Genomic DNA, 26,329 nt, shown 5'->3' on the forward strand with positions numbered 1-26,329 from the left:
TATAAGCCATACAACCTCTGCCTCTCGACTTCTCTCTCCATGTATCCCCTAACACTGCCTACATCTACACACTTGCCCCTCTTGCTTTTACATGAATATACCAAGAAGTTCCCACCTACACTCCCTTGTATATTTTGTTTTCTCTCTGCCTGGGCTGTTTTTCCCCAGGTTAGTTGCATAATTCTCTTCCTCGTCTCCTTCAGATGTACTAAATGTGACCTTGTTAGAAAAGCTGTGACCCTCCGCTCCACATACAATGGTGACTGCCACCTTCACTATTCTCATTTTCCCTTTCCTGCTTTTAAGGGCTTTCCAAAACCCTTACAGAATAAACATCAAAAATGATTTGTCTATTGGTCATCCCTCCCCCAGCTACAGTGAAAACCCCATGAGGACAGGAACTTTGTTTCGTATTCTGCTGTACCTTCCATGCCCAGAGCAGTGGCTGGCACACAGCAGATGCTCAATAAATATTGGTTGAAGAGTTAATATGTGAAGCTCCATTGTTTGCTCAGCTGCCCACTTGGTCTCTCATAAGACTGGCTTTTGTGTGTTCATAACCCAAGGAACCCACATTTTGGAAAAATTCTGAGACATGAGATCCTTCATACTCAACTTTTGCTGAGGAAAAGAAAAAGATTTGTTCTATGAATGTGAGTTAAAGGGCCCTCTTCTACTTGCGACTACTCAACTAAGAAATGGTCTGTTTACATATTGTGTCCCCCTCTCTCAAACCACCTGAGGTCTTCCGGAGAGCAACGAAGCTACAAGTGCCAACGTACCACCTAGTGGATAAAGTGTACAACGTGAGCAAAGGCACAAAGATTATTCAAAAGTGGGTACAAAAAGCAGCTTTGAGGAAACAGAGTAGATAAAAGAGAATAAGTTGTGACATGGATATGTAACAACTTGAATGCCAGGCTATCGGTTGTATAGTCTATGGAACACGGTGGTTAATTTTTAAAAGAACAATAGAATAAGTTACTAAAAATTGATTGAGCAATCTTAATGAACTGTACTCTAAAGAGAACATAATAAAGATACACTTCTTGTCTATAGCGATTTGTGATAAGAATTAAACACCTTAGATCTTTTTTATTTTTTTATAATAACTATACTGAGGTATATATTACTAAATTTACCTATTTATATATAGGTAATTAATGATAGTAGTAAATTTAGGGAGTTGAGCAAGCACCACATCTCCAGGTTGAAGAAGTTCCCTTCTATTTTTAGTTTATTGAGTTTTTAATCATAAATGGATGTTATGTTTTGTCAAATGCTTTCTCTGTATCTATTGAGATGATTATGTGGTGTTTATGCTTTATATTTTATATGAATTTTCAGAACTTAAACCAGCTTTGCATTCTTTGGATAAATCTTACTTTGTCTTCATTTTACATGTTGCTGGATTCAATTTGCTAAAATTGTGTTAATGATTACTTTTCCTGCACTCATGAAGGTTATTGGTCTGTAGTTTTTTTTTCTTGCAGTGTCTCTTTTTGACTTTGGTATTAGGGTAATGCTGGCCTCATAAAATGAATTGGAGAGATTCCAAGATGGTGGCGGACTGAGTGGAAGCTACACCGACATTCTCCAGGGACCAATCTGGATTTACAACTAAAACATAGGAAAACCATCCTGAAAACCAACTGAAGACTAGCTGGAGAGCACCCTCACAACCAAGGAGGAAAAGTGGAGGAGCACAGAGGCTGGTAGGAAGTGCGGAAGCGAGAGGGCTGGCTGGGCTCCCACAGGCAGCAGCTGAAGGTCCAGAAAGATATCTCAGCTGTGGGGGTTCCCACTGAGGACTCTGGGGCCTAAACCCCAGGCTGGGCTTCCCAGCCCAAAGCACCAGGACTCAGAAAGTTGCCCACATAACATCTGGCTGCGAAAAGCAGCAGGGTTTCTGTCTGCCAGAGAGAGACAGCTGGAACTTCAGGCACCCTCTTAAAGAGCCAACTCACAACGTTTCGTGTGCAGCCACTCACCTTGGGCTCCAGCAGAGGGGGAGCGGAGTGGACTGGAGCTGTGTGGGGAGAGTCTGGGGTTGTGGGCCCTGGAGAGTGAGATCAGGGGACTCCCATCTGATTCCTGTGACCAGTCATTCCTCCAGACTGTGGGGGACATCTTTCTCAGGCTGTGAATTTTCAGTTTTTGCCTGAGGGGGGAAGCAATTGCTCCACCCTGCTGGAAAACTTTTTTGCTCTGCCCAGAGGAGTTTCTACAGCCTGAGGGTCCTTAAGAGACTGTTAATAGTCAGCCACCCCACCCTGTGGAGTTTCTACAGCCTGAAGATCATTAAGAGAATCAGATTAATCAGCCTGCAGGCAGAGGCAGACCTCAGGGTGCTTTGAGTCTTTGCCTGATCTTCTTTAGGACCTGTGCCTTAGAAAAGCAGACTTTGGTGTGCATCTTGGTCCTGTCCAAAGACACCCAGCCCCAGCAGTGGAGACCTCAACCCCAGGGCTGTTGATAGCCTTGAACAGGGTACTCAGGACCAGTCACAAACTGTGTCTGACATTGGCTTGTACCAGAGACCCTCCAAAAAGACTGAGAGTCCTAGCAGATCTACCTAACACTTAAAAACAAACCCAAAAAAGTAGCCGAAATGGGGAGACCAAAAAACAAGCCTCAAATGAAAGAACAAGAGAAGTCTCCAGAAAAATAGCTAAATGAAATGGAGATAAGAAATCTATCAGATATAGAGTTCAGAATACTGATTGTAAGGATGCTCCACAGCATGAAAAAAGATATGGAAACTATGAAAAATGACCAGTCAGAAATGAAGAATGACATAACAGAAATAAAGAATACATTGGAAGGAATAAACAGCAGATTAGAGGAAGCTGAAGATCGGATCAGTGAATTAGAAGACAGAGTAGAAAAAAATCACTGAATCAGAGACCCAAAACCAAAAAACAATTAACAAAGAGGAGAACAGTCTAAGGGAGCTGTGGGACAGCATGAAACATAACAATATTTGTATTATAAGAATACCAGAGGAGATCGAAAGTAAGCAGGGGTTAGAGAACCTGTTTGATGAAATAATGGCAGAAAACTTCCCTAACCTGGTCAAGGAAAAAGTCACACAAGTTCAGGAGGCACAGAGAGTCCCAAGCAATAAGAATCCAAAGAGGCCCATGCCCAGACACATCATAATTAAAATGCCAAGAGTCCAAGACAAAGAGAGAACCTTAAAGGAAGGTAGAGAAAAGCAATCTTTTACCTACAAAGGAGTCCCCATAAGGCTGTCATCTGGCATCTGATCAGAAACTCTACAGGCCAGAAGGGAATAGCATGAAGTTTTCAAGGTAATGCAAAACAAAGATCTGAAACCAAGACTACTCTATCCAGCAAGATTATCAATCAAGCTGGATGGCGAAATAAAGAGCTTCCCAGACAAAAAAAGGCTAAAAGGCTTTATCACTACAAAACCAGCATTACAGGAAATGTTAAAGGGACTGCTATAATTACAAGTAGAAATAAAGAGAATGAGAAACATAGGCATAAAGAAACAAAATGGCAGTAGATAAGTATGTTTCAATAATAACCTTAAATGTAAATGGATTAAATACACCAATAAAAAGCTATAGGGTGGCTGAATGGATAAGAAAACATGACCCGAATACATGCTGTCTACAAGACACCCACCTCAGAACAAAAGACTCACACAGGATGAGAGTGAAGGGATAGAAAAAAATTTTCCATGCAAATTGAAATGAAAAAAAAGCTGGGGTAGCAATACTCATATTGGACAAAACAGACTTCAAAGTGAAGACCGTAACGAGGGACAAGAAAGGTTATTACATAATACTAAAGGGATCAATCCAACAAGAGGATATAACACTGATAAACATATGTGCACCCAATATAGGAGCGCCTAAAATTATAAAAAAAACAACAACTTCTAGAGGACTTTAAGGGAGAGATGGACAGCAATGCAGTTTTACTGGGGGATTTCAACACTCCACTGACTTCACTGGACAGGTCTTCCAGACAAAAAATCAACAAGGAAACAGCGACCCTAAATGACACACTAGATCAGATGGATTTAATTGACATTTACAGAACATTCTGCCCCAAAGCTGCAGAATATACATTCTTCTCAAGTGTGCACAGGACATTCTCAAAGATAGACCACATGTTAGGACACAAAACAAGTCTCTACAAGTTCAAGAAGACTGAAATCATATCAAGCATCTTCTCGGACCACAGTGGCATGAAATTAGAAATCAACTACAATAAAAACACTAAAAGACATTTAAACACATGGAGGTTGAAAAGCATGTTTTTAAACAATGAATGGGTTACCAAAAAGATCAAGAAAGAAATCAAGAACTTCTTGGAAACAAATGAAATGAACACACAACAACTCCAAATCTATGGGACACAATGAAAGCAATCCTGAGAGAAGTTCATAGCACTACAAGCCTACCTCAAAAAAAAGGAAAAACTTGTAATAGATTCTCTAACCCTACAGCTCAATAACTTAGAAAGAGAACAACAAGAAAAGCCCAGAGTAAGTAGAAGGAAAGAAATAATAAAAATCAGAGCAGAAATAAATGACATAGAGGCTAAAAAAAACAATACAAAAGGTCAATGAAACCAAGAGCTGGTTCTTTGAAAAGATAAACAAGATTGATGGACCTTTAGCCAGACCTATCAAGAAACAAAGAGAGAGGATCCAAATAAACAAAATCAGAAACAAACGAGGTGAAATAACAACTGACCCAACAGAAATAAAAAGAATTGTAAGAAAATACTATGAACAACTATATGCCACCAAGCTGGACAACCTGGATAAAATGGATAAATTCCTAGAAAACTACAACCTTCCAAGACTCAATCAGGAAGAGTCAGAAAGTCTAAATAGGCCAATAACTGCCAGCATTAGCCTAATTCCAAAACCAGATAAAGACACTGCAAAGAAAGAGAATTACAAGTCAATATCCCTGATGAACATAGATGCTAAAATCCTCAACAAAATATTAGCAAATCGGATCCAGCAATATATTAAAAAGATCATACACCATGACCAAGCAGGATTTATTCCAGAGATGCAAGGCTGGTACAATATTCGCAAAACAATAAATGTGATACATCACATAAACATATTGAAAGACAAAAATCATATGATCATATCAATAGATGCAGAAAAAGCATTCAATAAAATCCAACACCCATTTTTGATAAAAACTCTCAGCAAAGTGGGAATAGAGGGATCATACCTCAACATAAAGGCCATATATGACAAACCTACAGCCAACATCATACTCAATGGGCAAAAACTAAAACTATTTTCCCTAAGAATAGGAACAAGACAGGGGTGTCTACTTTCACCACTCTTATTCAACATAGTACTGGAAGTCCTAGCCACAGTGATCAGACAGGAAGAAAACATAAAAGGCATCCAAATTGGAAAGGAAGAAACAAAAGTGTCATTATTTGCAGATGACATGATATAGTACAGAGGGAATCCTAAGACTCCACCAAAAAACTACTAGATTTAATAAATGAATTCAGCAAGGTAGCAGGATACAAAATCAACACCCAGAAATTTATGGCATTTTTATGCACCAATAATGAACGCTCAGAAAGAGAAACTAAAAAAAAAAATCTCATTTCCTCCTCTATTTTCTGAAAGACTTTGTGAAGGGCTGTTATTATTTCTCTACAGTTTACCCTTAAACAAAGTGGGCATTAGGGGTGCTAACCAATAAAAAATCCATGTAAAACAATAGTAAGTCTTTTACATACTCAGATTCCCAACCTCAGAGTTGACCCTTGAGCAAAGCAGGTTGAATTGTTCAGGTCAATTAAAAAAAAAAAGTGTATAAGTGGGCCTGAGTAGTTCAAACCTGTGTTCTTCAAGTGTAAACTATAAATATTAGATAGAATTCACCAGTGAAGCACTATGGGCCTGGGCTTATCTTTGTGGGAAGACTTAATTATTAATTTAATTCCTTATTTGTTATAGATCTATTCCAATTTGTTATTTCTTTCTGAGTTAGTTTTGGTAATTTGTGACTTTCAAAAATTTGTTTATTTTATCTAAGTTGTCTAAGTTATTGATATACAGTTAATATTTCTTTATAATCCTTTTAATTTTTGTAGGGTTGGTAGTGATGTCTTCTATTTTATTCTTGATTTTAGTAATTTGTATCTTTTCTCTTTTGATCTTGTTCAGTCTAGTAGTTTACAACAGACTTTTTGCTTTCTTCCAGGCCAGTAGGAAAGTATCTTTCTGTTGCCTCATTTTCTTTTAAATGACTTACCTGATTGGTCAGGCTCACCCGGAATGTCTCCTTTCTGATTAACTCAAACTCAACTATAACTAATATTATAGTTACAGGTCCTGCTCACAGTTAAGAGAATGGGATTATATAGGATACACATGCCAGGGGATAGAAATTTGAGAGGCTATCTTAGAATTCTACCTACTACAGTTAGGAATCAGAAAATAGCATCCAAAGTTGATATTTAATGTCAGTAAACAGATGTTTAATGATGTTATTTTAAATAAAGATTAAGACTCACAATAATGCATAACTGTAAGAATGACAAAAAAAGAAAGAAAATATGTAATATAACTAGCAAATATTGGGAGGAAGGAAGGAAGGAATTGGGGGGGCTAAAAGTGAGCTCAATTAGTGGTTCTCAGCCCTGGCTGCTACAGAATCACCTGAATATCGTTCAAAATGACTGATGCTTACTTAAGTCCCACTCAAGACCAATTCAATCAGAACCTTTAGGGATGGGGGTTAGTTATATAGACATATTTTTAAAGCTTGTCGGGGTGTTAATATGCAGCCTGGTAGAAAACTGCTGAGCTAAATCTTCATCTTTCTTAGTGGAGAGTTAGTAGTATTTTTGTTTTTCCCTAAAGTTGATAAAATAAAATAACAGAGGTATAACCATGTTATTCAGAAATGTGGACATACTCATCAGAAGCAATGAAATCAGAAAGGGTTAATGTGGCTGCCTCTGGGGAAAAGTAGGGCTATGAAGAATGGGGGAGTGGAACTAGTTCTCAGTCTAACCTCTCTGTACTATATGACTCCCTTTCTTTTCTTCTTCCTTCCTTCCTTCCTTCCTTCCTTCCTTCCTTCCTTCCTTCCTTCCTTCCTTCCTTCCTTCCTTCCTCCCTCCCTCCCTCCCTCCCTCCCTCCCTCTCTCCCTCTCTCCCTCTCTCTCTCTCTCTCTCTCTCTCTCTCTCTCTCTCTCTCTCTCTCTCTCTCTCTCTCTCTCTTCTTTCTTTCTTTCTTTCTTTCTTTCTTTCTTTCTTTCTTTCTTTCTTTCTTTCTTCCTACTATGTCCATGTACTATGTTGATTTATAAAAATGTTTAAGGGTTTATAGTTTCTACAAGTGAAGGATCAATGCTTTCTATATGGGTAGTACTAAAATGTTACCAGCCAATATGAGCTGGATATTATCTGTTTTTCTTTAGGCATGTGTACTAAACAATGAAATAAGTCCTGTGCTTACTTCTTTAATATAGAAATACAGATAATTTTCAATGCTGCCTCATTTAAAAAAATTCTCCTGCTCCCTCACAGCTATTTTTCCTCCTTTTAAAGATGACAGTGTGTATTAATTCAGAATAGCTTTCTGTATTTGTTTCCTAGGGCTGTTGTAACAAGTTACCACTAACTGGCTTATTTGGGAGTCCAGAAGTCTGAAATAAATCTCACCACACCCAAACCAAGGTGTTGGAAGAGCCACACTCCCTCCAGAGACTCTAGGGAAGAACCCATTCCTTGCCTCTTTCAGCTTTAGTGGCTGTCGGCATTTCTTGGCTTGTGGCCACATCACACCAACCTCTGCCTCAGCGGTCACATTGCCTTCTCCTCTTCTGTGAGAAACCTCCCTCTGCCTCTCATAAGAATTTATGTGATTACATTTAGAGCCCGCCAGGTTAATCCAGGATAATCTCCCCATCTCAGGATCCTTAACTTAATCACATCTGCAAAGTCATTTTTTTGCCATATAAAAAAACATTCACAGGATCCAGGGATTAGAACATGGATATCTTTTGGGGGCCAATATTCAATCTCTCATACTTTTATTCCTTAATTTTTTTAAATCATTAAGCTAACTTCCAATGTCTATTCAAATGAAGGAAATTTCTTTTATTTAAGACCTTGGAATCACTGTGAAAGTGAAATATATAATGGCAGAAATGTCCACATTTTTCAGAGTTAAGTATTTTGCTCACTTATAGTATCTTCTCTTACTATTTTATGTATGCTCTCCCTGTCACGTTCAATATTTGACTTCTGTTTTCTTTACTTTTAAAAAATATTTTATCTTATATTATGTCTTTAAATTGGCAGAGAATAAATATGATAAACTGAATAAAAATATATCCACAAGTAATTCATGTTTTTATTTATTCTTTGCTAATAGGTACTCTGCTCAAGTCTATTATAGTTTTCTTCAGACATTAACTTTGTTTTTTTAAAGTATTTGTTTGACTTTTGTACATATTTGCTTTAAACAACAAGAAATTCTGTGGATATGCAGTCTCTGTTTACTTGTAGTCTGAAAGAACGCCTCTAATCACTAGGTGTTCATAACTCCATCCTTTTACAAGAAAAATATTATGTAATTTTAGCCATTTTAGATGTAGTCTCAGCGTTCATAATAAAAATTATCTCCCTTTTCTCTCATATTTTCCTTAAAATTCTAGAAAGACAGAAAAGAATGAAGGAAATAAGGAAGGAAAGAAAGAAAGTCCCATTGAAAAGGAATATTTGAAGGAGTTTCAGAGGTCAACACCCCAAAACATTTACTTGCCCAACTCTTTTCACTGACTGGATCTTCCAGAGTGGTGCCAATGTCCTGGAACAAAGAGAGACCATTGTGGTTAAACAAGTGTGTAAAACTGAAGGTTCTCATCTGGATCTCAGAGGGAGACCTGGTACCCTGTGCAAATATGGATAAACCATGCCACTTGTAAATCACTGGTTATTGGTTTCTTAAACAAGTCCTGCCTTCTCTTAATGGATATTAAGTCCTGGGACTTAGTGAGAAAGCCATGGGCTTCCTTTTCCAGGCTGTGTCCCTGTTCTAGCCATGACAAAATATCTTAAAAGTAGGCTTTGAAAGATTAATGTCTAGCATGACTTGTGTGTGAACGATGCTGTTCCATTTCAGGTATTGATTTGATAAAAGAGCTACAAGGAAACATTTGCCTTATTTTCCAAGCTAGCCCTTCCTCTTGCATTTCTGAGAACCTATTCATCCTTCTAAATATAAAATTAAAGTAACATTCAATTATGAAAACATAAAATATTTTCATAATCAAACAGTTTCTAGCCTAATCACATATCTTCCCTGTTTGTATGTGTATATGCTTGTGTGTATACATAAGTGTGTATCAGATGTGGGTATGGGAAACAAATGGGATAAAATTCATGCTTCTCCACTGCTTATGAATACTTCAGTGGTTCCCAAACTCCTTCCCATGGCCTACAAGCCCCAACTTACCTCCTCATTCCTATCTGGAACAGCTTGTCCCTCTGACACTCTGATCAAGTTTCTTTAGTCTCCTTTCTGTTCCTCTGACTGCCCAACCTCCTTCCTGAGCATTGGCTCTTGCTGTTCCTTCTGCCTGGAATGTTTTTTTCTAGATCAATGGCATGTCCGGAAAGAGGCCTTTCCTTATCTTCCCAATGTGGCCCAGCCCCTTCATTTTCTCCCATAAGACTTTGTTCCTCATACTACTGACACTGTCTAAACATGTTCTATTTATTTGTTTACATATTTTTTATTGTCTGTTTCTCCCACGTGAATGTAAACTAGATGGATCCCTATACATCTAGCTCCTAGAATGCTGACTGACACAAAGTAGGCACTCAATCAACATGTATTGGAGTATTGAATCTTTTACATTTCCCTTTCCCTTTGCCCTCATTTTTTATCATGTGACCAAGAGGTACAGGCATTCTGGAGAAGCTCAGAACATTCAAAGATCTATGGACCCAACTCTAATAAAATGTACCTCAGAGCAGAAGATCAGAGAAGGGCCTGGAGTGCTGGGATCTAGGCTGTTTGGGGATTTGGAGATGAGAGCTAATATCTACCCCCATACCCATCATATTCCCACCCACAGACCCCAATCTCAGCTGGCCTAGCACAGCCAAGAAACATCTGCTTGGTCACCTCTTCTCCAAAGAACACTTGGAATGTAGAGTGCAAGATAATTTAGTGACCTAGGTGCTGTTGGCCGTTTCTCATAGATGTGCTTCGGGACAGAGGGAAAAGCGAGCTGGGAAGGTGGCATGCGCTCCCACAATGAGGCCACAAACGCGCTGCCCTGTGCCCACCCCAGAAGGGCCCGCTTTGCTGACCCGCTTTGGGTTCAGGGTAAGGCCTGGTGGAGGAGACCGCTGCAGGGACAGCCTCCTTCTGGAGCTGGGTTCTCCTGGCCTCAGAGGAGGGGAGCTGAAATGGAAACTTCCAGCTAAACAGAATTGGAAGGCAGGCAGCAGGGAGAGAGGGGGTCCTGTCATTCTGCCCCAGGGTGAATTACTTTCATTATTTTGAATTAAGTTAAAAGCAGACAGATTGTCTTTTTAGTCTTTTTTCTCCTTTCAGTAGTTATCCAAAAGTCCAGAAATTGCTATAATTTAAAGTTAATGAAAAGAAAGTTCAGCAGCTGCATCGTATTTCATGCCATTCTTTCCTTTTCCTCTGTCCGGCCTCTCCCGGCCCCTCCCGGGCCCTCCGGACTCTGTGGTGTTGCCAAGGGCACGGCACAGAGCGGAGGAGCCTGCGCCGAGGCCCTGACAGGCTTCCCCGGGGCTGATTTCACATCAGTCCCTCACTGGGCAGGAGATAAGCAGGAGCCTGGGCCTGTTTTCAAGTCGAGCAGGTGAAGAATGGTTCTCACTGTTCTGGCGGCATGACCATGCTGCTGCTTGTTTCTACTTTACCTACTGACTTCAAAGTCCAATGTGCTTTAGCTTTAGGTTGAATATTTGGTCCCTCCCTCTAATGCAGCAGGGAGGAACAAGGTCTGATTGCTTTGGAAGGAGTTACACAATCCACCAGACTCTCCAGTTATTGTGAGTGTTGTGTGTTTACATTAGTGGTTTTACAAAAGACACAGATAAAAAAAAAATCAGAACCAGTGGAAGGTTCTCCTGCAGTGTGATTCCATTAGCATTGTCAGTGACTCCAGATCACCATTTGTCTTCAAAGCATAAAATGGACTTCAGAATATATCAGTGTCAGGCCATAAATCCATAAAGTTCAAGGACCCCAGTTTGCTATGAGCTATCTTATTGTCACACAGCAGTCCCTACCAGGAATTTGCCAGGGTTCTGCCCCTGCATGGAGCCTGAACTGCTGGTCCTAGGCAGAGGCTCAGGGCTGATGCCTGGGTAGGAAGTGAATAATTCATCCAGCTAGGACTGAAGAAAGAAGTCATATGTATCTGTGCGAACACTGAGTTCATAAATCCACCAGTGTCTCCAAAGGAGAGATGGAAGGTTTGCCCTTCTCAGTGTATACCCATGGCTTGAAGCTCTTTGTGACTTTTTTACTCCCTTAAAGGCACATGAGATATTTATTATAACCTGGAGTCACCTGTATCTATGGGCATAGAAGAATGGCTCATGGGATGGCTCTGGGCTCTAAAAGTCTTACGCTGGCCCTGGCATACCATTCCCCCAGGTCAGTGAGCCTTAGGGCTCTCAGATACCAGGACTTTGAAGCCCTCATCCAGTTTTCCTGCTGAATAGAGATCATGGCTGGAAAAGAAACACAAGGAAATCATCTATATTGCACTTCCAATGTTTGCTAGGGCAAAGGGATTACGGTTTGTACTTAGGCTCCAGAAGATAAAATCTATTAATTTGTGTGTTTTTGCAGAGTGCTTTGCTATAGAAATTTTAGGTGCTAGCACTGCTCTCCTGGTTTTCTGATGTGTCCCTAAACTTGAATTTGTTGACAGTTTATATTCATCAATATCATCATCAAACACTTAGACCGCATTGGCCACAGGCACTGTCCTAAATCTAGTACAGATATTCATTCATTCATTCATTCATTCATTCATTCATTCGTTCGTTCGTTCGTTCGTTCGCTTGTTCGTTCGTTCATTCATTTATTCTTCACAGAAAACCTATTATTATTTTTCAGATAAATAAGACACAGATAGGGTGGGTGGCTTGCACAAGACCACACATGGAATTTAAACCCTCGCAGTCTAATTCCAGAACCATACTCTTAATGACCATAATTTATGGCCTCTCAAGTACATATAGACACTTAATTCAAAGGATCCTTAATATAACATGCTGGTATTTCTCAAGTCTAGCTAAAGAGGGCCATGTTTTTGTATATTATTTTTATGTATGTGCTAAAAATATGTAGTCCATTCTTAAGGATTTTTTTTTGCTATAAATTTTGTTTTTCTATTGTTACCTTAAAGTGATAGTTTATTGATATTTCAGTTCTACTACTTTCTACTGTCTCTTAATTTTCCTGCTTTTCACCCTGTCTCCAAAATCCCCTAAGCAAGAAGTATGTTTAAACATAGAAGATGCCAGGGGACACATGAGAAGAGATCACGACACAATTAGAAGCCTGTTGGTTTGGTAAATTTCCATGATTTCCAGTTGGAAGAAGTTTTTTTGTTGCTTTTGGGTGGAATTTGAAAGAAGCCATTCTTTTTTTTCTTAATGTATCTTTATTGACTTCAGAGAGGAAAGGAGAGGGAGAAAGAGAGATAGAAACATCAATGATGAGAGAGTCATTGATCAGCTGCCTCCTGCACACCCCTGACTGGGGATCGAGCCCACAACCCGGGCATGTGCCCTGACCAGGAATCGAACCCCAATCGCCTGGATCCTAGGTCGACGCTCAACCACTGAGCCATGCCTGGCTGGGCAAGAAACTGTTCTTAAAAAAAGAATTATGTACTATTTTATTAATAATCCTCAGATAAGATTATTATGCAGGGATAGAGTTTCTACAAGTTCCCTGGATGATTTCTTCCATATATTACACATATAGTTAGGATTTTCTTCCTACAGTGTGTTCTAAATTTTTCTTACACGGCAAGTTATCATTATAAAGGAAAATGGATTTACAATGACACTTCCATGAGCTACGTTGAGCCTTTTCAGTTGTTCTTGACATATAAGTGGTCCTCACCTATTTTTGGATGCAGCTTGTATTCAAATAAAATGGAAACTATCCCATTTTCTCACTTGAGGTAGACTTGAATCCCACCTTGTCTCCTGAAAATAAGAAATCAAAATAAGTATATATATTTTTCTTATTATTTCAAAGTTGGTGGGGTCTTCAAATTACATGCCCCAAAATTTTGCCCTGTCAAGCAGCCCTTACAAGCAGCTTAGGCTTCAGAGATTCTTGTGGAAATCACTCTTTCAAAGCTAGAGTGGAAGCTCCTTTCTATTCTCAGCGCTTTCTAACTCAGAGCGCTAAATATAATGAGACCTGAGCACACAAAACACAGCACAGCAAAATTTCTTACATGCTCAGTTTGGCTGCTGCTGTCCCAAGATCCATGCATTGAATTTGGTGGATTGGTCCCTGAGACAGAGGTGTTAAGGAAGGGGCAGGGCCAGCTGCAGGAAGGGGACACTAGGCCCTCCCCTCTTTTCTCTCTGCTGCCCAGGTCTGCTTCACAAGGCAGCTGGAAATGGCTGCACTGCACCAAGCTCTGCAAGAAACCCTTCTGAAAGCTTGGCTGAGGGCTCACATGTCACAGAGCAGGGAAAGAAATGTGCCTCCACCTGAAACGAATCACGTAGCTGGTCCCAGAGGAGAAGACGTCTGCTGCAGGAAGAAGTCAGTAAGAGCCTTGGGGATCCTTGAAAGACTACGAGGTCCACAGGGAAGAGAGAGTGGGCTGCAGCAGGCTGTCCCGTCTCTCCCCCCTGCTTCTCTCTCCAGGGCTGCTCTGGCAGCAGAACCAGATGGAAATGTCACCTAATACAGTGTTTTATTCCTCCTGGTCTACACCCTGCCTTATACACTGAAAGCTCCTTGGCAACACCACACAGAAGCTCTTTTCATTTTTAATTGAATCCTAAGAGGTATATGTTTTTTCTAGAGGTGCCAGCTTAAAGTAATTGCTAGAAGTCCCAATAGGACTAATCAGAGATTCATAGAAAATAAAGATGGAAGAGAAGGCCTTACCCAATGGGTTTCTTTCATTCTGCTCAGAAGGCTCTTGCAGTCCAGGGCAACCATCACAGCTCTTGGCATTATGTGCTATTAATAGGAGAGCCTCAAAATAAATCTTTGCCCAGTGAGATAAGACTGGTTTCATTGCCTGGGTATCTCTCCTCTGGTGATCAGACACCTTCCATTTTCATCAGCTGTTTATCAAAATCAGATTAATAAAAGAATGGTCAGATCAGAATTGTTTATGTCTGTCTTAATCTTGAATTACAAATGACTTTCATGTGCTGCTTGGGCAAAGTACTGTGACCCATAGATGAACTAGGCTTCGGATTTCCTGCGCCTTGCCCTGAACTCATAATTTCCCAAAGACAAGAGTCACTGAGCTGTTGCTAATTGTTGATCTAAGTAAGATAGGTGAGGCTCACTCCATGGGGGCTGTGGATGCGTGGTAATAGATTCTATCTTTGTGATAAGTCATAAGTCACTAATGCGTTATTTTTGAGCTCTCCCAAGTGGAAGACAATGGAGCATTTAGTAGGTTGTGCAGTTACGTAAGACGTCTCTTTCCAAACAAAGAGGAGGCAGGACATCCAGCCAAAGGATTGAGTACAGGAGGCTGTGTGGTCTGGTGGTTCCAGGGAGAGACGTGGGGCCAGGGCTTCCTGGGTTCAGCTACCAGCCGAGACTCTGACTCAGGGGGAGCAGAGCCAACTCTCTTGGCTTGAGGCGGATAGACTGTAAAACCCAGGAGAGAGAAAACCGCAGGTCTGTGCTCAAGGACTCTGGGGAAAAGCACATTTTGGAAATTAAAAAAAAAAGATTACACTGTTAAGTTACAATTTGGGACTTTTTCAACAAGAAATGAGCATTTTTCCTGCTTATTGCCTGACATGTCCTCCTCTGGGCAGCAGTGTGAAGCCAAGCCAGTCTCTGAGGGTGTTCTGTGTGGGATAAATAGAGGAGCCCTGGGTCTGAGCAAAGTTAGTCAACCTTGGTGAGTTGTCACAGTAATACTCAGGGAGCCCAACACTGGGGACAGAGATTCTGCATGAATTTCTCCCTTTTCTTATCCTGCCTTCCACAATAAAATTCCCTCTTCTGAAACTGTAGGAGGAAAAACCCCTTCCCTCGGGCTTCTGGATGCTTCTCTTCAGCCAATGTGAGTAGAGACCTTCTCAGCGGCCTGTTCAGCTGCAGACCGCGCGGGTTCCCAAGCACCAGCTGGAGCAGGGGCTGATGGGAAACGCTTTCCAAGTTCCACTAACTCTGACGCTGATTCTTCTGATCAGACAGAGTAGGTGGCTACCTACACGGCTGGGTTTGAAGGACTCCTGGCAGGTGTCTCCTCCTTGGCATCATGCCTTATTTCTGGGCATGAAAAGTCTTCTGATCTTTACTAATATCCTATTAAAATAAAAACAATACAGAGTTCTTTGTATTTAAAGCCTTAACCCCCAGCACTTGAGTTAACAATGCCATAATCGAGTCTCATACAAATGGAACAGGGGATGAAGGAGGGCCAGGTTTTGCTGTGGAATGAGGTTGGGGAAGGAGGGAGGGAGTGGCAGTCTTTTCTCTGGGAGAGTTAAGAATGTCCAGGAGAGAGATATGCAAATCCCAGGAGTAGAGGTGGCCTTGGTCATTTTACCCAGAGCTGTCCAGAAAAACTTTAAAATCTGGGTGTCAGTGGGTGTGAGGGTTGTACCAGGTCAGATGGAATCCAGGGTTTCACTTGTGGTCACCTTATACAGGCTCCAAATACATTCATGAAGTCACTTCTCTCTACATTTGCCTAGGTGTACATGCCCAGCCATTGGTTAAATAGCCAAGCTCAATGTCCCATGTCTTAAGCTTCTCTATATTAAAACAAAGTAAGCTCTCTCTTCTTTTACCATTGTATAACTATCCTTTGGTCACCTTTGATGCAATCTAGAAAAATATTAATAAAAAATTAAAAGTCTGCTCTTGCCCATAAAAGTCCCTAAGGCAACACTGTCTGTTCTGCAGGAGTTCATGAATCCTGCCCTGAGTGAAAAAGAGCAAAAAGCTTGCATTGAGGTTAGTGTCAACTTTAATCACATACTTTTCAGACTCTGGTTCCTCTATTTCTCACAATCCACTGTGACGAGCACATCACTTTCAGGCATTCCCTGGATAACCAATGATCTAATAAAGACATGCCTAAGAAGATATAGGGAGACCTATTTGGGGTAGACTTCATGGCAGTACATTCATCCCTCTGGTCACAAGTGGTCACTGTGGTCCTTGAGAGTCATCCTCTTACTCTGTACAATCACACCTGGTCAGGCAAAGACTCTCCAGTGAGAGTTTCTGGGGAGAGGGGTCTGAGTAGGAATGCAAACAGAGTCAATGGATCTCCCCACACAGAGGCCAAAGTCTCCAGGTTTAGGGACCCCAAAGTGCCCGCTGGCATGACATTGTTCGGCCCCCTCATCAGGTATGATCCAAGGCTGGCCACAGCAGGTGGGCCTGGCCCCCATCTCAGAAGCCTCTGCCTTCTTCTCCAGCCAGCTTCCGCGTGGAAGAGGGAGGACAGTCACAGGTCCCACAAATGAATCTTCAGGTCTCGTCTCCTCCACCCCACCCCAGTCAGAGAATCTTGTTAAACAGAAGGCTTCATGTCTCAGTTGAAATCTTTGTACTTGGATTGTTGCCCTTTTATCTGCTTTTTCCCAAGAATAACAGATGAGTGTATGTCCCACATCCCTTTGGTTAAAGGATCTTCCCAAACAATGAAGAAAGGCTTCCTCTAAGAACCCATGCTTTGGAATAAACATATATAAATATTTGTTGGAAAGAAATGACAGAATGAATAGTCTCCAAGCTGACATCCCTATACATTAGTTTTATTTTCATTTGCTTACAATCTGAATTTTTAAAAACTACCAAAACCAGTATTAGTCCTGCACTTCATAAAGACTAATTTATAAAATGTATAAATGTGTCAAATAAAAAAAATAACTTACAATAATATATTTTGAACTATAAAAATAGATAAACTCAAGGGAAAAAGTAGATTCCTTGCTATAAAACTTCAATAATTAAATTTGCCACAAATGTAAAGGTACATGTGAGTGTTTTTGTATCTAGCCTGGAGAATGAAGCTCCAGTTGGTATTTTCTGACTATGCTAAAAAATAAATTGTTTTATGATTCTTGAATAAGAATCAGTGACCCACAGAGTCAAGCATACCAAAGGTACTTGATGGTAGGTTTTTAAATAAATAAGGACTTGTATATTGCAACCTAATATACAATGAACTGATAATGTACCAAAGCTCAATAAAGCTTTGCTTTTAAAAGTTGGGGTTGCACATGCTTCTATTACATTAAATTAGAAGTAATATGAAAATCAGGAGAAGTGTTGCAATTTCTATTTCTGCCTGGGAGAAGAACTCAGAGAAAACAGCCACATTAGAAAAACACATAAATCCAGATGTATAAACCAACAAATAGGGGCCCAGCCAGCACATAATTCCATGAGTTATCATCAATAATACCTGGTGCTATCTTGTAGTAAAAGCAGAATTTCTGTTTGAGGCCCATTTGCTAATGTTTCTGGTTTATAAAAAGGAAGTCACAGAAGGGAGAGCAAAACAGAACTACTTTTCTAGTTGGATGTGGGGACAAGAGCCTGCATCAATAAGAAGTGTCATAAGCTAAGTAAAACTCAGCTAAGGAAGGAAGAAACCAAATGTGTATTCAGCTCCCTCTATGAGCCAGTACTTGGCTAAGTGCTATCATTTAAGTTTCCCATGATGCTGTGAGGCAGCAATGTTTTTCTCCACTTTACAAAAGAGGAAGCTAAAGACTAAATGGTTTCTCCAAAATCACAGAGCCAGAAAGTAGCAGATTTCCAACCCTAAGACCTACAGCCCTGACAATTAGAATAGAAAATCCAGTTCAGAGTGTGTTCCTAAATCATTATCTCTTTCCTTTTGCATTCTACAAATTTTTCTAACTAAATTAAACAAAGGGAACAAATGCATTTTACAGTATAATCAACTATTTAAATAGTCTCAGAGTTGATAAAAATGACTCCTTGAGTTCAGATTTGAAACGGAATAGTCCCTCTGATTTTCTACGTAACTAAATGTATAATGTGATTGAACCTGTGACACTCAGCATGTATCCCTTCCTTTAGACCAAGCCTTTCTTGACATTAATGGATATAAATGAAGATCAGCATTCTAGGTATCTTTGGCAAGATATTTGCCTCTCTTTAAGAAGCATTTACTACCTTAACTTCTATAATAGGTGCAATGTACCAAAATAAAGATAGTCCCTGGAACAAAGGACTCAAAATGAAGACTAGCTCTGGTCTATTTCAAAGCCGGAGTTTTGAAGTGAACACAAATCTGAGAGATTGTACATGTATCAGTTCAATGTGCAATTTACCATCACTTTAAAGCACATCCAAACACAGTGTTTTCAGAGATTATAAAAATTTTATTAACAAAGAAAATCCACGATACACATCCCCTTTATAAACAGCCACGTCAAACACAGAGGAAATGCTGTGTTTTCTTTTCACTGTTTCACCCATGCCAGACAAAGGAAACGCAACACCAAAGTGCAGACCAATATTTTTGAAGGGGATAATCATTCGAGATAATAAAGACCTAGAAAATCAGAAGAAACAAATCACGGTATTCATTTCACAGGCTGAACCACTTAGTCTTCATCCAACTGAATGTTTCCACTGTGAGTCAATATACTTGGCCATCAGCAATTTTTAACATTATTCTGAACAGATAGTGTACATCTAAAAACATGATAGTTATTTGAATATAGAACTGAGAGCCAACGTGATTTATAGAAATTTATGGTTACGTAGCAATAGTCCAGAGATAATCCCTACAAAATGTCAAGGTATACTTCATGATAGGATAGGATCTGTTTTGCAGGACAACTTTTAAGTTCCTTTCTAATTATCTTTAATTACTGCTCACTGGTGTCCCTCAGAATTTCCTTTGTATACCCTCTACCCCACCCTTTACTGAAAACCTATAAATATATTTCAGATATACTGCATGCAAGAGGGGAAGTGTAAGAATAATGAACGATTCTGGTGCCCTGCACATGAACAGAGAACACACATAGAATGGGTCCTGGCTGTCAGAACAACACATTGACGTGTCAGCTGGAAACCCCTCAAGAGAGATCATATAGACTTTTAATCCAAAGAAGGAGAAAAGTTAGGTCTGTTACTTGACTACAGTTTCTAGGCCTGGTGTAGCTATATTTTTAGGCCTGGCTCCAAGGAGCTGCCTACACAAATTTGGATGGAGCGAGGGAGGCACAGATGGTGATCACGTGAAGGCACAGACCGATTGAGTGGGCTCGGTTACAAAGTCTGTACATTTAGGCTGCTGTATTCCTCCTATTTCAAGTACTGCCAAGTCCAGGCTGTTTCCCCTCTTTCCAAAGTCTCGATTCATTTCATTCTCCTGAAGGAGGTGGAAGAGGAGGATTGCGCAGATCTTACTGTTTTATGGTTTAGAGGAGACAGTCACCATCTTGGCTTCTTGTCAGATTTTAAATGTAACATTTTGCTAAGTGTAAAGCTGTGTTCCTTTCCTGTTGCCGTTATCGTAACTTCAATATTTGCAAAACATAAACTCAAAATACTTCAAATCAAGTCCAAGGCAGTTTCTTATTCATGCAACACGGTTCTTACATATATCAATACCCAGTGATTTCCCAGAACAGAAATCTTTTCTTTGCTTCTTTCTTTCCCTTTTCTTTTCTTTTCTTTTCTTTTCTTTTCTTTTCTTTTCTTTTCTTTTCTTTTCTTTTCTTTCTTTCTTTCTTTTTTTTTAGTGTGTGTATTTCTTTTTTCACTTACAATGTTTCCTTTCTTTGGGATTTTAAGAATGATTCAATTACACGATAACAAAATCCACATCATATATATGTATATATATATATACACACATATATGTGTGTGTGTATGTATGTGTGTGTATGTGTGTGTGTGTGTGTGTGTATATATATATATATATATATATATATATATATATATATATTCTGATTATTATTAAGCTTATTACCATGTCAGTTCTTACTGGTTGTATTATTTAGAAAAAGTAAGCACATCAGCTAAGGTATTCTACAATTTGAAATACCCTGTGAATGACTTGTAAAGCATAGAACACCTTAGTGATGTGTAGAATTCTAATTTTCAAATATAAAAATCTTTAGTGTTTACTATAAAACATTGTTAAAGGTATTCAGGGTGTGCTTCCAGTGGTGTGGGATTCATAGTAATTAGCATTAACGTACTAATTTCTCACTCTTTAAAGAACAGCCTACAACATTTCAGATTCTCAGTCATTTTCTCCTTTATGTAGAAAACTGTCAAAATCAAAATGGATTCAATTATTGAGATATATTTTTAAACAGGGCACAAAGTATTCTTCAGGTCATCATCAGGACTCTTGTTGTTCTGTTGATGTAATTTTTGTGTGTGATCAAACATTGCTCCACAGTCTTGTCCTCTAAGCCCTGCAAGGTGCCTTCTTGGCCTGGGCTAGTGTGTAGGAAGGTCATTTTTAAAAAGCAAGTCGATATATAAAAAGGTTATAACATCTGCTAATAAGGTGTTATATCTGTAGGACATGACATTTACAATCCTCCAACTAACTGACTTAATGTTTTCCTTTGTATTTGGGTATTTACATTGTGTGAAAATCAACGCTATTATCACCATCAGTGAAATTATTCATTTGTCTTCTAAGGCAAACAAGAAAATGTTTTTCTTTTAGGGTAGAATTTCATAATTAGTAAAGTATATAAGCAATGTGGAGAGGCAAATTGAACTGAATTATTATCTTGAACTTCTACCTTCAACAGAGTACACTAAGAGAAAAAGTTCTTGGTAACATTCATGCTGCATGAATTTGCATTTTGAGCTTCTTCCTTAAAACACTGATATTTTTCCAAATTTAATAATAGCAATAATAAGAGAGAAAAGTTTCCCACCATAGGGAACTTGTGCTTTTTTTAATGTCAATTTCTTAAAAACAAAACAGAACAAAAACTACCCTCCAAGTCAATGTGCCAATGCTCAAATAAGGAATTTCAAAACGGTTTCAGTCTCTAGGTTGACTGTGCATACAAATCAATAATAGGGTTGCATATCAAATGCAGTTTCATGAATGAAACACATGGGCATTACCCAATCTTCCTCAAAAGTACTTAGCTGCCAAGAGAGATACTTCACAACATACCACAAATGTGCTATTTGTATAACCATTCCGGTTACAAATGCTCTTGTTTTTACTTAAATGAGTATATTTAACCTGGGCTATTAATAAAAAAAAAATTCTTTTCGCCCTTGTAAAGCTTGGATTTCAGAAGAAACTATCTTTAAGCCTCTTCTCTTGTGCGAGTCATATCTCTTAATACCAACTGTGCTACATAAGTTCAGCCAGGGCTCATTAAATAGACTTCTGAGCATAATTATAATTAACAATTAGCTAGAAATTGGTTCTCATGATTTGTTTTAGTGATAGAATAGAAGCATAATGTAATTATTTAAAACCTTCTACATCATTAAGACTACAACTACTACCAACTTTCAATTATTGAGACGCAATCATCCGAAGCATTTAGTAAGTGATCTACTTACAGGGCCCACCTGAGGGGGGTTGAGGGGGAAAGGCTGCCCCCCAGCCCAGGTGTTCATAATTATTTAGCCTTTTGCAAAGTCTCTTCCTTTTCTATTCTGCTCCTTTAGCTTGTTTCACGCCTTGAAGACATCTCTACCATGGAAAATAGAGAGTCAACCTAGCCTTTCAGCTCTTTCCCCACACCCTGCCTTTCTCCAAGGCATAGTGAGGATGTCCTGGTGGGAGGTAGGAGGGCCTGGAAAAGACTACACAATTTAGCACGTGGGCCTGAAATAGCAATTCACACCATCAAACTAGGCTAACAGGAAAGAAGATTATAAAAGTACTGGATAAAATGAGTATTAGGAGTAAGCTTCAGGCTGTAAAGATAAATCTATGCTATCCTTTCCCCATTCAGTGTCCTTTTAATATCCCAAAGTCAATTTGGATCTTATTTTTCCCATAAGAATCTGTAAAAAATACTATAGAAATTGGAAGAAATGCTCTTTCATTTTCTGAAAAATATAAAAATATTCATTTAGAACAGTAAATATTATTGTCAAAGTTTTTTTCTTTCTTCATTTTTCCCCTCCCTCCCTCCCTCCCTCCCTCCCTCCCTCCCTCCCTCCCTCCCTCCCTCCCTCCCTCCCTCCTTCCTTCCTTCCTTCCTTCCTTCCTTCCTTCCTTCCTTCCTTCCACCTCAGCTACCCAGTGTGCTGTTTTCTCTCCCACCTTTGAACAAGAGTGTTAGACCTTTTGCTGCTGGCCTTCGGAAGTGGTCAAGGAGTACATCCTGTCACCCACATAAAAGACCTGGTACCTGTGTTTCCACATCACAAAGCAGGCCAACAAGCACACAAGGCCACAGATCAAGTTAAGAATCATCTGGGTGAGTAAGAACACTTTGAAAGTGAAAGTGATGCTGGTACAGTCGGTCACATCCTGGTACGCAAAGGTCCTGCTGAGCGGCTCCGAGGAGGGCAGTCTGCAGCGGCAGGAGGCCAGCGCGGTTTCACAGGTGACCCGGCTGAGCAGCAAATAGTGGTGGGCCGCGAACGCCGCAGCCAGCACACAGACCATCAAGCCCAGGGTGCTCAGCAAAAAGTACAATAGCTGCAAGGAAGCAGAAGAAAACCCTTCTGGTTACAAAGTACATTCGATGACCATTGAGAAAGCTAATTAATAAAAGCTGTTCTTTTTCCTCTCTCCCAGGAAGCTCCCCGATGGAGGGGGTGTCTCTCCTTGGAAACGTAGTTCCCAAGACATGGAAATGGCTCCATGTTTATTTGTCAGTGAGCAACCCTTAAGCGCTCATTATATTTTCATTTGCCATACAGATGTTGGGTGCTTTTCATGAACTGAGTCAATAATATTAGCTTGATTGTGGGACGTTTGTAGCAAACAGCTTAGATGCATCCCAAACGCAAGAGCCATCCCTGAAAGGCACGCTGTGCTTGTTTTCACCTCAAGAACTGCTGATATAAAAATTGAAACAAGACTAGAAAGTAAAGAACAAATTTCTGCAATGTAAATTCTGTATTGGCCCAAACTGGCAATAATTGGTGAACTAATAACACGGGTTAATAAAATAGATTTTGTTCAATGTAGTGGTTGCCAAACTGTATCCAGGAATGCCAGGATCCCCAGTAAGCAGTTGCTGGGAGAAAAAAAATTATAGCTCCTTGGGTGAAGGTGGGCAAAGAGAGGAGAAATGGGGACATTCATAATAGTGTCAAGGATAAAAGTAAAGGGGAAAAAGTTATGTCTCCAGAAGGTAGGACTTGATGTCAGCTCCATCACCTACAAGTCTCATCAAATCTGACTATAACTATGTAGTTCTTGAGCATGAAAATAAACTCTAAATCACCCCTCAGCCACCAAGGTTGAACACTGTTGGTCTACATGTTAGCCTTGGAATGGGAAAGTCTGATTAAAGGTCTAACTCTGCTGTTAAAGAAACGTGGACTCCCTCAGCAACTCAAACATTTAGCTTGCACCTGAAGTATTTTGATCAAAAGTTGTGAGTGCTCATTGACATGGCCACAATATAAACCATTTTACAGAACAAGAAATGTTTTTGTGATTGATTTCTTTAACTAGACACATTTCTCCTAATGGTCCTGCCTACCGAGGGTCTGAGTAAGGAAAAGAGCCCCTGTCTTTTGGTAATAGTATACTCAACACAGTGCAAGATTTATATCACTGTAGTCAAAAGTTGCTCCTTATAAGGAGCAGTTCTGGTGAATATGAACTCCCCAAAGTAAAATTAGTTCCAATCATATCTAGGTTCAGATTAAAGACTAAAGCAGCTCTGAAAAGATTATGCCCTCCCCTCACCTCCAACTATATGTAATTCCAATAAAAACATATATATACGATTATAAAATATGTGTACAAAAGTCCTCCAAATGAGTGATTTCCCACACATGGACAATTTCAAGCATTTCTAAGTCTTAAAGATAGAATATTTAGCCCTGGCCAGTGTGGCTCAGTTGGTCGCGTGTCATCCCATGCACCAAAAGGTCAATGGTTCGATTCTGATCAGGGCACATGCCTGGATTGTGGGCTTGATCCCCAGTAGGAAGTGTGCAGGAGGCAGCTGATAGATGTTTCTCTCTCACATCAATGTTTCTCTCTCTCTTCCTTTCCCTTCCTCTCTCTCTAAAATCAGTAAAAACATATATTTTTTAAAAAGATAGAATATTTAAAATTTTATTTTTCCTCTTTGAGTGGTATGGCTGTGGGTGTGTATGTGTGCATGTATGTACACACATGTAGTTGCTGGTGCCCTAAGCATGCGCCTGGTTTGCCTGGAAACTTGACTGTACATCTGGTTTGCCTTGACTGTATATCTGAGGGCCCAGGAAGGAAGAGAGTGGAACTGGTTAACACCATTTTGTCTTAAAATGAACAGCCAAGGATTGCATGGATTCTTTGGATCTTCTCATCAAAGCTGTCTTAACCCTACACACTGTTTCTAATTTTCAAATCATTTGAAGGATTATCAAATATAACTCACATTTCTTTACCTGTGAAACAGTTTATTGAAACATCTTATATATCAGAGATATAACAAGAGTAACATACTCAACACATTTAGTCTCCCTTGGAGAAAGGGAACCAGATAAATACAAAATGGCACCTTTACAAAATTTAAGAAGGAAATATTTAGCATGTTATTGAATTTCCATTGCCTTGGTCCTATCCCCCAGATTTTCAGTGGCCATATTTTCTATAAACACTGGCGTGCTTAGGCTAAAAAGTATGGGTTTATTTTGAGGGACCATTGGAGCAGAATATCTGAAATATTCTGGGCTATTCTGGAATATTCAGGCTTGATGATTGACTTCAAACTCTTGGTTCCGAGAGCCAAATTAAATTGTGCTGGCCATGTCGTGTGTGTGTGCCCGTTGTAGCTACCTTTCCAATGCAGCCAACACCGAATTAGGAATTATTTGCTCTGGGAACATGGGTATATCTATGACTTTACTAGCAGGGAAGGCCCAGATTAAAGGGATAATCTCCCACCTGAGGGTCATCTACTTAGTAGAATGGTCCCAAATGGAGTTTTCTCTGCACATTTTATTGCCATCAGTGGATAGAACTGAGGGATGTGGGGGTGGGGGAGTGTCTTGTAATAACCTTTCTACCTCCAACACACACACACACATCCTTAGATAGCAAATTTCTACAGCATTCATTGGGGCAATATCTAGAATTAATGATTATAATCCCTCATTCTCAATCTGTAAGTAATTCAAATAGTTGCAAAAATATTATTGTCATAATCATCACAAAAATCCATTTGCTAAAATTAGAATTGTGTCTATTTTTAAAAGATGACCTTTGACACAGAGGTAAAAAGATTTGCCCAAGACATTTAATTAGTGTATAGCAGTACTTGATGGTGGTTAGGAGCATGGACCAGGCCACCAGACTGCCTGAGTTCAAACCCTGGTTATCCCCTCGCTGGCTGTGAACCTTGAGCACATTAAGCAATCCCATGTGCACCTCTGTTTCTTCATTTGTAAACTTGGAATGGTGATTGTAAGAGCATCTATTTCACAGGATTATTATGAGGATCAAAAGAGTTGGCATCTGTAAAGGGCTTAGAACGGTGTCCGGTACATAGCAGCACTGTTTAAGTATTTGTGACATAAACAAACAAATTAGTAGAGATGTAAAGAGCTGTCAATTCTCCAACTCCTAGGCCATCAACTCTACTGGCGTTGTCTTATTCTCTGTCGTGTGGGAGCAATGATGCAAACTGAGCTTATAGAAAGGAGGTAAACATTTACACCAGCGCGGAGATTGCTCAGTTTTAACTGAGCATCTCAAATGTGCCAGCCGCCAGGGAGGGGGCAAGCAAAGCAGCGCCCCGCGCAGGGTCGCCCGCGCACCCCACACGCTGCGACCCTGCTTCTCCCACTCGGCGAACGCATCCGGCCGAGTAAACAGGAGTGAGCCACAGAATCAAGTTTCTTATCCATTTTAAGACATAAATATATCCTCGATCCCCCAAAGCCTG

The 26,329-nt window shown here is 39.9% G+C and overlaps 1 protein-coding gene across 2 annotated transcripts in view; it reads right to left on the reverse strand.

The window, feature by feature from the left end:
* Positions 1-22,462: 22,462 nt before the first annotated feature.
* The window catches only part of SSPN (sarcospan), a 31,003-nt gene continuing 27,136 nt past the window's right edge, over positions 22,463-26,329 (reverse strand). For both annotated transcript variants that reach the window (XM_087813941.1, XM_087813942.1), the window contains exon 3: positions 22,463-22,914. In XM_087813941.1, the coding sequence (XP_087670067.1) occupies positions 22,549-22,914 (366 nt within the window). In that variant the 3' untranslated portion in view covers positions 22,463-22,548. The remainder of the gene's footprint in view (positions 22,915-26,329) is intronic.

Source organism: Miniopterus natalensis, chromosome 2 (genome assembly GCF_054644295.1).
Source record: "Miniopterus natalensis isolate mMinNat1 chromosome 2, mMinNat1.hap1, whole genome shotgun sequence".
NCBI lineage: Eukaryota > Metazoa > Chordata > Mammalia > Chiroptera > Miniopteridae > Miniopterus > Miniopterus natalensis.